The 12913-nt window shown below is 44.8% G+C and overlaps 1 protein-coding gene across 19 annotated transcripts in view; it reads left to right on the top strand.

The window, feature by feature from the left end:
- Nucleotides 1-12373, top strand: part of LOC6507630 (collagen alpha-1(XVIII) chain) — a 48303-nt gene extending 35930 nt beyond the window's left edge. For 6 of the 19 annotated variants that reach the window (XM_044714809.1, XM_044714808.1, XM_032453818.2 and 3 more), the window contains 13 exons: nucleotides 2271-2516; nucleotides 3467-3544; nucleotides 3654-3903; nucleotides 4064-4141; nucleotides 4862-5022; nucleotides 5102-5194; nucleotides 7471-7593; nucleotides 7910-7936; nucleotides 8502-8516; nucleotides 8857-8987; nucleotides 9359-9538; nucleotides 9611-9844; nucleotides 10948-12373. In XM_044714809.1, coding sequence (XP_044570744.1) covers nucleotides 2271-2516; nucleotides 3467-3544; nucleotides 3654-3903; nucleotides 4064-4141; nucleotides 4862-5022; nucleotides 5102-5194; nucleotides 7471-7593; nucleotides 7910-7936; nucleotides 8502-8516; nucleotides 8857-8987; nucleotides 9359-9538; nucleotides 9611-9844; nucleotides 10948-11047 — 1716 coding nt within the window. In that variant the 3' untranslated portion in view covers nucleotides 11048-12373. The remainder of the gene's footprint in view (nucleotides 1-2270; nucleotides 2517-3466; nucleotides 3545-3653; nucleotides 3904-4063; nucleotides 4142-4861; nucleotides 5023-5101; nucleotides 5195-7470; nucleotides 7594-7909; nucleotides 7937-8501; nucleotides 8517-8856; nucleotides 8988-9358; nucleotides 9539-9610; nucleotides 9845-10947) is intronic. The other 13 variants (XM_032453826.2, XM_032453825.2, XM_014909883.2 and 10 more) reach the window with 5 other exon arrangements.
- The last annotated feature ends 540 nt before the right edge of the window (nucleotides 12374-12913 follow it).

Genomic DNA, 12913 nt, shown 5'->3' with positions numbered 1-12913 from the left:
AGCAAATCGCCTTCTTGGAAAATTTGCTTTTGACCAAAAGCAATAATCCTAGGGGGTCACAGAGCAAGGTTAGCCTGAATAATAGCGGACTTTAAACCCTTAAACAGCGATTAAAATTGTTATAAAATACATATGAGTTCTCAGGGCCACCCTAAGCAATCCTTTATAGATGCCCAAGCGAGCCAACTGCCAAATTACTCCTTGAGCTCAACACAATTGTGGCCAATTTGATAGATAGTAATAATTCTTTGGAGCTCCAGCTGAGTCCTCCCTCTCGATTTTTCCGCATTTATGGCATCGCAGTCATTTGTGCAGGAAATACACAATTTGGGACATAAATTTCTATCAGCAGTTGACGGCGCAGTTGCCCGATTTTGTCTCTCCATGTTCTGGGGGGCCAATTTGTGTGCATTTATAGCTCATTTGATTTTCAGTAGATGTGATCATATATATTGTCCGGGGACCGTAAGAAGGATATCCTCCGGTCAGGAGTGAGCAGTGAGCATAAACTATTTGGTTTCGTTTCGTTTGGTTCGGTTTTGGTTTCAGATTTGGTTTAGGTTTCTTTTCACTTCTCGTTTGGCATTATTTTCATAATAAGTTTTGGCCATTTGGGGAGCTCATCCTGCTTAGGAGACGCTTACTTCCCAGCCATTACCCTGTATGCCATTTAGCAGCTTAGTTGGGGTGGCTTTGCACCCTCGGACTCTGGATCCTGGCTGGCAGGGAGCCCGGATCCAGCCACACTCGGTATCCCCACTCGTTAGCTCGGCGGGCGTACATATTTCTTTTATGTGCAACCTCAAAACTTAAATCTGCCAGCCAGGACTCGCATAATGTGCTTGTTGTTAGACTGTTTGGTGCCCTCTGCCGAGTAGGAGGGAGGACTGAAGGACTTTCTCACGTGGACTGTTTCCGGTGTCGCAGATTACACACCGTCCAATTTGGAGCCACAGGACACAGGACACAACCTTTGATACACCTTCGTATAAGTAATATTTATGCGGCTTGTGGTTAAGGAATTTGGCAGCCAGGGCTGCTTTTAAGTAGTTTCCCCCGTGAGGCCACACCCGAAATTAATCGAGCGTAAAATAAAAAGAAATTATGCAAACAGCCACCCCAAATCCCCCAAAGCCGTCAAAGAAAACGAAAAAATCGATTTGTATTTTATGATAAATTTACGCCCAATTTGGCGGCGGATGAGTGCGAGAGCTCCTCCACGCCTCCCCACGCCAGTTATTGCATTACAATTTTCGGGAAAACTAATATGGAAATTAGCATTTTAAACGTATGAATACACGCACAATTAGGTTCGTTTCATTAAGCCCAAAAAAAGACACATATAAGCCAACTTGAAAGGCGGCCTAAAAGGCAGTCGTGAGCGTTCTGCGATGTGGCAAGGACACTGCCAGAAAATCTCCTTTAACTAATGCTTCTCAGGGCTTAAGTTGTTTGAAAATTTATTAAATATTTGCCAGAGATTATTAAATGTTAGATGGTACTTGTTACATTTTCCAAGGCCCTCAGAACTGTCCTTTGTTTGTTTATAGATCCTCTAGATTCCTTTCATTTCCTGTTTTTTGTTTTGTGTATGAACTTGTGTGCCTGGCTTATTAATTATTCATTAGTTGGTATTAAGTTGGCGATATGAGGGAAGGTCTGGCTCAAACCCCAAGGAAGGCAGCCGCCGGATCATCCCAGATCCTGCCGGTTACCATCTCCCGGCTACCAACTCCCAGCTTCCTTTTAACAAAAAAACAACAAGAAAGCCAGTCTGGGTGGGCGCGTGCAAATTTATGGCGAACCATTTAAGGCGCTGATGATGTGGAAGACGACGCTGGGGATGAATTGAGTCGAGCCGAGCCGACTGGTGGAAGGAAGGAAGCAACTTTCCACACACTCAGCCACCGTGCCACACACACAAGCGGACCGAAAGGCTGGGATCCCGAAAGGAATATGGTTTTGTGTTTTCGGTCTTGTCACCAGCCATTGCGTGCATAAATTTCTCCGGCGGTGCGTGTGTGTGCGGGATTTCGGAATTGATTTGATTTCAAAATGAGTTTGAATTGAATTTTTTTCTGTCGTCGACAAAACGTTTGAAATTGAGTTTTACGGCCAAATTAGGCGAGAGCTGCCTGTGAATCCCGACCTGCCTTGCCCCACAGCCCTACTTTCCACAGCCCACTTCCCACAGCCACACTTGTATTGAAGACCGTAAATCATTTCACACACTGGCTTTCTTTTTCCACTTTCCGCCCACTTTCCTGCAGGGTCACAAAGGTGCCCACGGGCCCAGCGGCGCCAAGGGAGAGCCGGGCGAGCCGGGGACCCCCGGACTGCCGGGTCTGCCCGGACAGGCTGGCCAGCCCGGAGGAATCGAGGGCCTCGCCAACGTCAACGGGACCAAGGGCGAGAAGGGAGAGAAGGGCATGCGGGGTCGACGCGGCGGCACCGGACCCGCCGGACCGATTGGACCTCCCGGAAAGCCCGGCCCCATGGGCGATATCGGACACTCGGTAAGTAAGAGACCAGAATCGAAGCCCACAACTTTCCATGCATATTCATGAGATTGACCAACTTTCACATGCTTTCACCCAATTTCATTTCCCCCGAAAAATCACATGAAAGAGATGGGTTTCCTGATGGAGAAAATACTTTGTTTTGTGCAACAAATTGCTTTAGTTTCGGATCAAATTATTTTTTAATAATAATCCAGAGCAAATAATATGAATTTTTTCCCAGAAGTTCAGATAGTTTCACGACAAAGTATTTCTATAATAATTCTATAGTAATTCTCACAGTGATCTAGCTTCTGTCAGATTGGGAAAGTAAGAGGAACTGGGTTGCGGCGAAACAAACTGAAACGAGAAGTATTTCAAGTGCATTTTCATCACGGTTATTCAGGACAGAAGCCGGCAGACGCAGACTGCGCATTGCTTGATTTCGATTTCGATTGCAGTTTTCCCGGAATTTCCGCCATTATTCCCCAATAACAACACCGCTTAGCAGTGGCAACAAAGAGCCAAACTTTTCCGTGTCTGTCTGCGAAGTGAGTTGAGAGTTCAGCGCCATTCCCCGGCTACATATACTCTGTTTCATGGCTTTCTGTGCCAACTGGCACCAGAACTCGGCAGCGGGCCGTGTACTTACGTGAGCTGCCGGCCAACTCCGAGGGTAGCACTTCAGAATCGACGGAAGTTTCCCCATTTTTGGCCGTAGTTCAAGATGCCTCGTTGGTGCGACTCCTTACTTTTGCTATTTTAGCAAACTTCTCAGTGGGCTTGGCCCACCAATGATATTATAATTTGCTCCAAACTTTCCACAAATGGTGATTTTCGGTGGGTATCTAGAAACTCTGGCCAGGTAATCAGTAAAAAGCCTAAACTGCTCATCAAATAATCTGAAATGGTATTGATATTTTCGGTAAAGACCCAATTCAACATCCTTGATTATCCCCGATTCACAGGGTCGTCCCGGCATGCAAGGACCCAAGGGTGAGATGGGACCCAAGGGACCCAAGGGAGATTCCGGAGGCCGCGAAGGGGTAAGTTCGAGAGAAGAGCCAAAGAAGCCAAAAGTCGATGTTAAGTATACGCCTCGTCTGTCAACCACCCTGTGATGGATCACCTCTGATGGCTGGTATTCGTTCGCAGGTCAAGGGGGACAAGGGCGACCGGGGCCAGGACGGACGCGACGGTCTGCCAGGACCACCAGGACTGCCAGCCGGCGGAGGCGGCGACGGAGACAGTAGCGGCGGAGTACAGTACATCCCGATGCCGGGACCACCGGGTCCTCCGGGACCACCCGGCCTGCCAGGACTCTCCATCTCGGGGCCCAAGGGAGAGCCCGGAATGGATTCGCGGAGCAGCTTTTTCGGCGACGCCTCCTACTATGGACGACCAGGTGAGATTGGCCGAAAGAGTGCCCCTGTTTGGCTGTAAATACATGAGGTGTGAGTTAGTTAGCTAGTCACCTATATCTGTAAAGTATGGCATTCTCCTGACTCCTGACTTGATCCAACCTATATCAACCATATCATTTGTATCGTACTATCGCCATCAAGGTGCTCGCTCATCCTTGGACGAACTCAAGGCCCTGCGAGAGCTGCAGGATCTGCGCGATCGGCCCGATGGCACCGCCGGTAACCGAACTTTACTAACTAACAATCTCAACTCCATCCAGCCTTTACTGTACATGTAGTAGACACGCCTGTAGCCTTTGTCATGCGGCCTGTGTCCTGTGGCATGCGGCATGTTGCATGACCCCCATTCACCCTACCACTTTCCCCCACGGAGGCAACGGCTAATTGCCTTCCATTCCTAGCCAGCATACCTTCATTTACACGGAATGCCTTCATAAACGCCTCATATTTGCACATCATCATTAACTCATTTTCCGTTGATAGAGTACAAGGTGTAAACATTTTCTTTATGCGAGTATTTTCACACCGTCATGACTTTTCCGGAGTCTTTTCCGGCAAACCCGCGACTCATGGCCCCCAAAAGATATTACACATTTTAGTTGGCAGTAACCTAAAATGCTGAGTATTTGGAATATTTTCCCCGGCCCCTCGTGCTGTTCATGGTTGAATGATTAAAGCTTTGGTTTTTAATATGGAAATGGAAATACTTAATTTTTATTAGCCTTATCTTTAAAGTTAGTCATTGCATGAGTTGTATGTGTGTTTTTAATTCCTTCTTTCCAATATTGAATATTTCTTATGGGCTTTAAAATGTATCCTTTTAAACCCCATTCTTGCAAGAATCGTTCTCGAATCTGACTTAGCATTTGGTTATAAATAATTTAAGCAAACAGCCAATACACAATATGATGTGCCCCAACGCATGCATTATCCTTTCAGAGCCGCCGCGTCCCGCAGGACACTCGCACAAGCACGAGGAGGGCCTGGGAGGACCCGCAGAGGGCGAGGAGCTGCCATACTTTTCGGCATCCTCGTCGAACATGAACATGAAGATAGTACCCGGCGCCGTCACCTTCCAGAACATCGATGAAATGACCAAAGTGGGTGTCGATTGGTTAATTTTGGTCTCTGCCAAAATATATTTTTAAACCTGTTGTGTTTTTTTTGGCTCTTCCGCAGAAGTCGGCTTTGAATCCGCCGGGCACCCTGGCCTACATCACCGAGGAGGAAGCCCTGCTCGTTCGCGTCAACAAGGGCTGGCAGTACATTGCGGTGAGTGGTGGGGGTTTCGATTTGATTTCTGGCTCCTAAGCAAACAAACACTGGGGACGGCGCTTTTTAAAAATCCAAATATGACAGGCGTTGAGCCTTCTGGCTGGCTGGCTCGCTGGCGGGTGGTTATTATTTTATATGGCCCGCTCCGTTGTTCCATTATGGCTATAAGGGCAGGAGCCACAAGCCAGGAGACAGGATCCAGGAGCTATCGGAATAAACTTGAGGCTGAAATAGAAAAGACAGGGCTGGCCTTATTTATTTATTTATTTTCCTTGGATGTGCCATAAAATAAGGTTTGTTTGGCATTGCCCTTGTATCGACTCGTTTTTTATTTGCACATTAAATGTTGCAGACTGATTGCCAATCCGTCCATCACACACGTGTGTGTGTGTGGGTCGGTGGGTGTTTGGGTGTGTGTCCCGTTATTCAATTATATTGACTTGCGCTTGGCATTTCACTTGTCCCGGTTAAAGGATACAAGGAAACTCCAGTCCAAGCTGGAGACATGTGCCATGTGGCAGGCAATTTGAGTCAACTTACAAGGCAACATACACTCACAGTCAGTAAGTCAGTCAGTCAGTCAGTCAGTCATTCACTCACTCACTCGCTCAGTCAGTCAAAGCTTGCAAACATTTATTGATGAAATATATAAAACATGCATCGCCATCGGCAGGACCTTCACCCACTCCAATCTCCTTGGAACCATAAATTCCGCCGCAGCAGATTAAAAATAATATTAAACGGATATCGAGGGTTTTATTGTCGTCCCCTCGATGCCACATGCCAATTAATCTTGGCCAAGGTGAACTTGCCTCAACGGGAGCCCGGCCGAGCCTTTTATTGCCCAGATTCCTGATTCCCTGGGTCAGCATTTGCCGTCGAAATTACACGGAAAATTGGATTCGTTGCCCCCATCCAGAAAAAATAGCTTGTTAAACATTAAAGTGGCCACAATTTCGGTTGCTTGTTGCTTTATTGAAATCATCGCAAAAGTGAAAAATGAATGGAAAATGGTAGAGAGCAGAGGCAAGGGGCAAGGGGCAGAGCCCAGAACTAGTCCGCACGCACACACAAAAACCAAATTGTGCCAAAGTGTACAATATTCTCCGAATTTGAAGGGGGCAGATCTGGAAAAAACTGCTCGAGATTCGATTTCCGCTTCCGTTGTTGCAGGGCACAAAAGCCAACACAGCACGGGGCTATAGAGCTATATGGCTATAAGGCTGTAGGGCCATATGCCCCCGGTGGGCGTGACCCGGCCTCCTGGCTGCTCCTGACTTTGGAAAGCTGAAAACTGGCAACTGGCATGTGCATAAGGCAGGCAGCCCGGAATGAAAACGAAATCTTTTGCCTTTGACGGCAGCATTTAAATACTTTTGACAACAAAAACCCAGAACCCAGGACCCAGGGCCCAGGCCCAGGACCCCGAACTGTCAGGGTGCTCTCGGTAATATGGCAAAATCGAGTAAAATGGCAAAGCAGAGGGCTCTTTGTTGCCAGAATCTCGGCGAATAGTCGGGCCGTTTGAGTGCACAAAGCGAAATACTATATAAAGTTAGAAATGAGCTTACTCTCATATGCAATAGTTCTTGCTATTGATTGGATGGGGAAAGAATTCAATAAAATGCGTCGAAAGATGTACAAACCTTTTGAATACAATGGGAGGACTTTGTCTCTAAAATGTCGTCTATAAAGTACAGATCGAAAACTTATTTCAAAGCCAGACATTATTTCTCGCGGTTTAGGCGCCAATTTGGGCCTCGCATTTGCATCTCGCACTCGTCGGCGCCCGAAAACACAGCTGTCTGCCGAGATACTTGTAGCCGTGGCGGCATCCTAATTAGATTTCAGTACACGAGTCGACTACTTAAAGTTCAAAATAGTAATTAAAACTTTTGTCAGACGACGTCGACGGCGACGGAGCGCATTATGGCACGAAGTCGGTCGGCGGGATGGCTGTCGAAAATTTGACCCTAATACTGTGCCGGCGATGGAAAGAAAGGAGGAGACTGGGACAGTGGGTTACATATTTATGTAAATGTATTTCTCCTACACGTAATGCAAATATTTGAGGAGAAAGTTTCAATACGGCAAGGCGAGGCGCTGATTTCCATCTGAAATATTAACTACTTGAAAGGGTCCTGTCTCTGTTTGCGCAGAGCTCCTGTTTTATTAATTACGAATTCGTCAAACGCCTGTTGTTTGTCTCGCTGCCTTTTAATTACGTTTGCGCGTTATATATTGAGTCGTGTGTCCTTTTTATCCCTTTGCAGCTGGGCACCCTGGTGCCGATTGCCACGCCCGCCCCGCCCACCACGGTGGCGCCCTCGATGCGCTTCGACCTGCAGTCGAAGAACCTGCTGAACAGTCCACCGCCCCTCCTCAACACGCCCACGGTAAGTGCGAAGCTGGAAATGATGATTTTCCTTTGATTTTTCCTCTTATTGTGATCCACTACCCCCGCTCCTTCGGCGGGATAATGACATTGATTCAGCACTTCCAGCTGATTGTGCTCGGAGCTGAAAGTAATCCACTTTATAAGTCCTTGCCCCGCCGAAGGACACCCTAACACACATCCAAGCCTTGGAAGCAACAAACAGACACTGCAGCACTCGTTTCCACAAATCTCTTCTAACACGTATAATTAAAAACTCTCCACAAGAGCCAGAGACCCTACTAAACCTATCTATAATTAATTGTCATTAAATGCAGTTTACAACCGCGCCCGAGTACGAAACGGTAATTAAATCCATAATATTGCATATAGTAGTCTCAACTAAAATTTCTAACTTAAAAAGCAACAAATATGGTGAAATTTTTGGCAAAGAAAACATAGTAGAACACACTCGTTGAATAAATAATTTGATTTTGTGTTTGCTGGTCAATGAAAATATTTCTAATTAGCGAAAATTGCATTTTCAGTTTTTTGTTGTTCGTGGAACAGTTTCCTGCTTTTGTCTCTCACTTGTATATTTAAATTTTAAAACATTCCGCCAACTTCTGTGTTTGTATATAAGTGTGATTTGCTTTTTTAACTAGACGCTTCTTGATTGAATTTTGTCCTTTTGTTTTCCGGGTAATCCTGGGAGCTTAGTTCTCAACACACCCCACACGAAAACAGAGAATGTTGAGAACTTTTTTTTGTCCATTTTGTGTGTGCGTGCTTTTCGGTGTTAGAACGAACAGAATTCCAATTTGGATTTATTAAATTATAAAAAATATCTTTGTCCCACATCTTATGCTGCGTCTTCCACCAAATTATACGGGGATCAAAAATAAAATCAAATTAATATCGCTTTTCCAGTGGTATCCGCGAATGGTGAGTTCCACTTCCTTCTTTGGTCCCTCAATTAGGCTAGAACCTTGAACGCCTTCCCTCTCCTGTATCCTCCCAATTTATGTGTGTTTTTTTGGCCCCCAAGGAGCTGCCCCTGCCTCCTTAAGGGGCCCTCGACAATTATTTGAAATATTTTACTATCCATTACCCACCCACTTATCATTATTTTGTAGAAGACCCCAACCCGAGGCCCTCGGCGACCTTTGTTAAACAAACAACAGCAATTTCTGCTATTAAATTCTGTATTAATTAGATCTTAAAATGCTTGACATAAATTCCGCATTAATTTCATGCCATATTTTCATGCCTGGATCCCGAATAGCTGCGCGTGGCCGCCCTGAACGACCCCTCCTCCGGCGATTTGCAGGGAATCCGGGGGGCTGACTTCGCCTGCTATCGGCAAGGACGCCGGGCCGGCCTCCTGGGCACCTTCAAGGCGTTCCTCTCCTCCAGGTAAGTCTGCGGCGAGTGTGTCTTATCTTCTTTTAGATTTTTTCACGCGTATTAGGCGTGTTTTTGTTTGCGGGCTCGGGGCTTTAGTTTCGAAAATCCTCTGTATTTGTGCTTCGAAGCCTTAAGAGTCCTTGCCATTGCTCATACGCCACGTTTCCGGGCCTGGAGTCTCGTAATCTTGATATTCGAGGCGAAACAAAGGCCTGTGGAAACAATTTCGGGCAATTTATTTCGGGAGAAGAGGCAGCCAACGAGGGGAGTTGAAATCAGAACAAAACAACTCGTCTTGTTTGTTGCCGGTAATTGGCGCTCTTATGGTGCCCATAACTTTGCAGTCCACGAATTTAACGCCGAGTTCTTGGCCTCTGCAGGGTACAGAATCTGGACTCGATTGTGCGTCCGGCTGACCGGGACTTGCCGGTGGTGAACACCCGGGGCGACGTGCTCTTCAACTCCTGGAAGGGCATCTTCAACGGCCAGGGCGGCTTCTTCTCCCAGGCGCCGCGCATCTACAGCTTCAGTGGCAAGAACGTGATGACAGATCCAACCTGGTAAGCTTTCAATCGATACTTCTAGTTTGGTTTTAGTTTAGCAATATTATAAACAAACACTCTACCTTTCAGGCCCCTGAAGATGGTCTGGCACGGCTCCCTGCCGAACGGTGAGCGCTCCATGGACACCTACTGCGATGCCTGGCACTCCAGCGCTCAGGACAAGTCCGGCTACGCCAGCAACCTCGAGGGCCACAAGCTGCTGGACCAGAAGCGCCAGTCCTGCGACGGCAAGCTGATCGTCCTGTGCGTGGAGGCCCTCTCCCAGGATCGCAAGCGGAAGAAGCGGGACGTGGGCGGCCTCAGGTACTTACATTTACACGTGTCCTATTGATTTGTCATTAGCGTTTTATGACTCGGCAACTTTTCTTATTACAACCAACAACACAACTTTGGTGCACTGAGAGATTTTATCGAAAAATTGGGTAAGACCGAGGGGTGCGAAAAGTGACCCCCTGCGATGGCCATATCTTGGCTAATTTCAATCCGATTCTTTAGCGGAATACCTTAAACGATTTGTAGACGGATTCTGCACAAATCTGTATCTAAATCTAAAATACAATTTTTCGATCGATTTTTTGTACAATTTTCCGGTGGACCCCCTTTCTAAACTTGGTAAGAGCATGGGGTCTGAAAAAGTGACCCTCTGCGATGTTCATATCTTGGATAATTTTCATCTGATTCTTAAGCGGAATACCTTAAAAGAATGGCACATCGATTCTGCACTAATCTGCATATAAATCTCAAATACAATTTTCCGATCGATTTTTTGTAAAATTTTCCGGTGGACCCCCTTTCTAAACTTGGTAAGAGCATGGGGTCTGAAAAAGTGACCCTCTGCGATGGCCATATCTTTGCTAATTTTCACATGAGTCTTGAGCGGAATACCTTAATTGATTTTTAGTTCAATTTTGCATTAATCTGCATCTAAATCTCAAATACAATTTTCCGATCGATTTTTTGTAAAATTTTCCGGTGGACCCCCTTTCTAAACTTGGTAAGAGCATGGGGTCTGAAAAAGTGACCCTCTGCGATGTTCATATCTTGGCTAATTTCAATCCGATTCTTAAGCGGAATACCTTAAACGAATGACCCATCGATTCTGCACTAATCTGCATCTAAATCTCAAATCAAATTTTTGGATAGATTTTTTGTAAAAATTTTTCGTTTGATCTCCTGCGCCAAAGTGACTCGGATTTCTATATCTTGGCTAATTTTTATCCGATTCCTGAACAGAGCTGCATCAAAATCCCAAATTTTCCGACGGATAACTTATAATGTGTACTTATTATATTTATAAGGGGAGGTTATATTTTGCTACAAAATTAGAAAGGAGTCATAACATAATATTCGCATATATTGTTATTTTATTCACGAAATGTACGTATTTTCTCTCCATGTATTCACAGCCACCTCAATGGCCGTAGTCACAGCTATGACGAGAGCGAAAGTCTGGAGTTCACCTCGGCGGAGGAGTATGCGGCGCATTTAGAAAATTTACGGCTGTAAGCGGAGCCGGAAGGAAGGAAGTCAGACGAGTCACACCAAACCATTCTCATGCATAAAGGAAAGAAGGGAAAACACAACAAAACAAATCACTACAGAACACAACACGAAAAACACACACAAGTACATAGAATGTAAACGTAAATCATGGCCATGCATATAATCAGCGGATTCCAAAAAGAAACCAAAAATAAAAGTGAACGAATACTCAGAAGACCGATGGAAGTTGCATATAAATACATACTTAATATATCCGTACACACACTACTCGTAGGGAATACCCAATGTACTCGCCACATACGTACGTATGTCAAAGTAATACGCATATATCGTGGATCTGTATGGGAGTGACTTTTTGTTCAGGACATCAGCCACAAGAAACCACAATTTTGTACAAGCAGGAACCGTATTCGTAGTTTGTAATCTGTAATTTGTAACTTAACGATAGCCGTAACCGAAACTAAGTGTAATTTTTGTAATTACGTAAGCTCACCCTCGATACTTAGGGGCGGATTACGGATGATCCAGTTGCCTCCGCCTACGCATTACTGGCCAAATTAGTCTCCTACTTAGCTCGTATGGCAGTGCACTCTAAACAACCCGCCCGGGGATCCAAGACACTTCACATAACTCTGTATATGCGTGTATAAATGTGTATTTTTCTGTCAAAAGACTTCTAGGTGTGTGTAAATTATAAGGAAATCCCGAATCCAGAAACCCCCCAGCCCAAAGACCGTAGCCGGAAATCCGAATCGTTTTTAACTATCGCATAAAGCCCACTCTTTATAGATACTATGACCGATTTCTACTCCTTTCGTAGTCTGAGAACCCCACAATACTCGTACTCGTAATCGAAATCCAAGTTCGGATGCCAGTTTTTATACGCATCGGTATCGGTATAGAGTAATGGAATAATGAAATTATAGCATAACACGCCTCTATCCAACACAGCCATACTCACTCGTAATTTATTGTCATTCGATAACGAATACTTAACTAAATTATAATTACAGAGCATAGTTAGTTACATAATGATAATATTTCTTTTTGCATTTACTAATGCATTTCCAACTACAAAATTTGTAATGTAATTAAATGTAATTGTAACGACAATTAAGGTATTAATTTAAACGAGAAGCCCGAGAGCGGAGGACACAACGGAGGCGACGACATAATATAGTGCGATTACGATTAAAGTAAAATATATACATATGTTTAGTGAAATCAAAACTGAAGTGCAGAAAAAACCCTCTAGTCCTAAGCGTAAAGTAATACATAATAGCATAATACAATTGAATAATACGGAGTAATAAAACCTAAACTATCAAATGCATCTGACTTTCCATGGGCAATCGAGAATAATTGGAGTGTTGGGCCTTTCAAATATTAATTTCCATAAACACGCAGTGCTATTCGCAGGAAACTGAACACCATTGCATATATGCACAATATATATCCGTCCATAAATCCCTCCGGATTCTCTCCCAGGCGCAACTGCTGTCTATCTGCATTGGAAAATACGAGTATTTTATGCCGCTCATACATTTTTCACTTCATAAAAAATATTACAAATTTATATACGTGGGCGAGTGCCAAGAAATTACTTTGATCAATATTTTTCATTTAGCTTGGAATCAATTTTCATTTCCACCCCCGCCCATCGAAGCATAGAAGGATGTTTTTTTTGGTCGGAGCAGAAAAACAAAGAATATTTTCCCAATCCCCGGAACAAATGTCTGCAGCACGTGTACCCATACCTATACCTATACCTATGCCTCTACCTGTATCTGAATCGGAATCTGAATCTACAGGAGCACGTTTGATAACCAATTTAAATAATTTTTCACTTGAATTAAAGCAAATGATTTC

This window comes from Drosophila ananassae, chromosome 2R (assembly GCF_017639315.1).
Source record: "Drosophila ananassae strain 14024-0371.13 chromosome 2R, ASM1763931v2, whole genome shotgun sequence".
In the NCBI taxonomy this organism is placed as follows: domain Eukaryota; kingdom Metazoa; phylum Arthropoda; class Insecta; order Diptera; family Drosophilidae; genus Drosophila; species Drosophila ananassae.
This window is presented reverse-complemented; position numbering and strand designations above follow the sequence as displayed.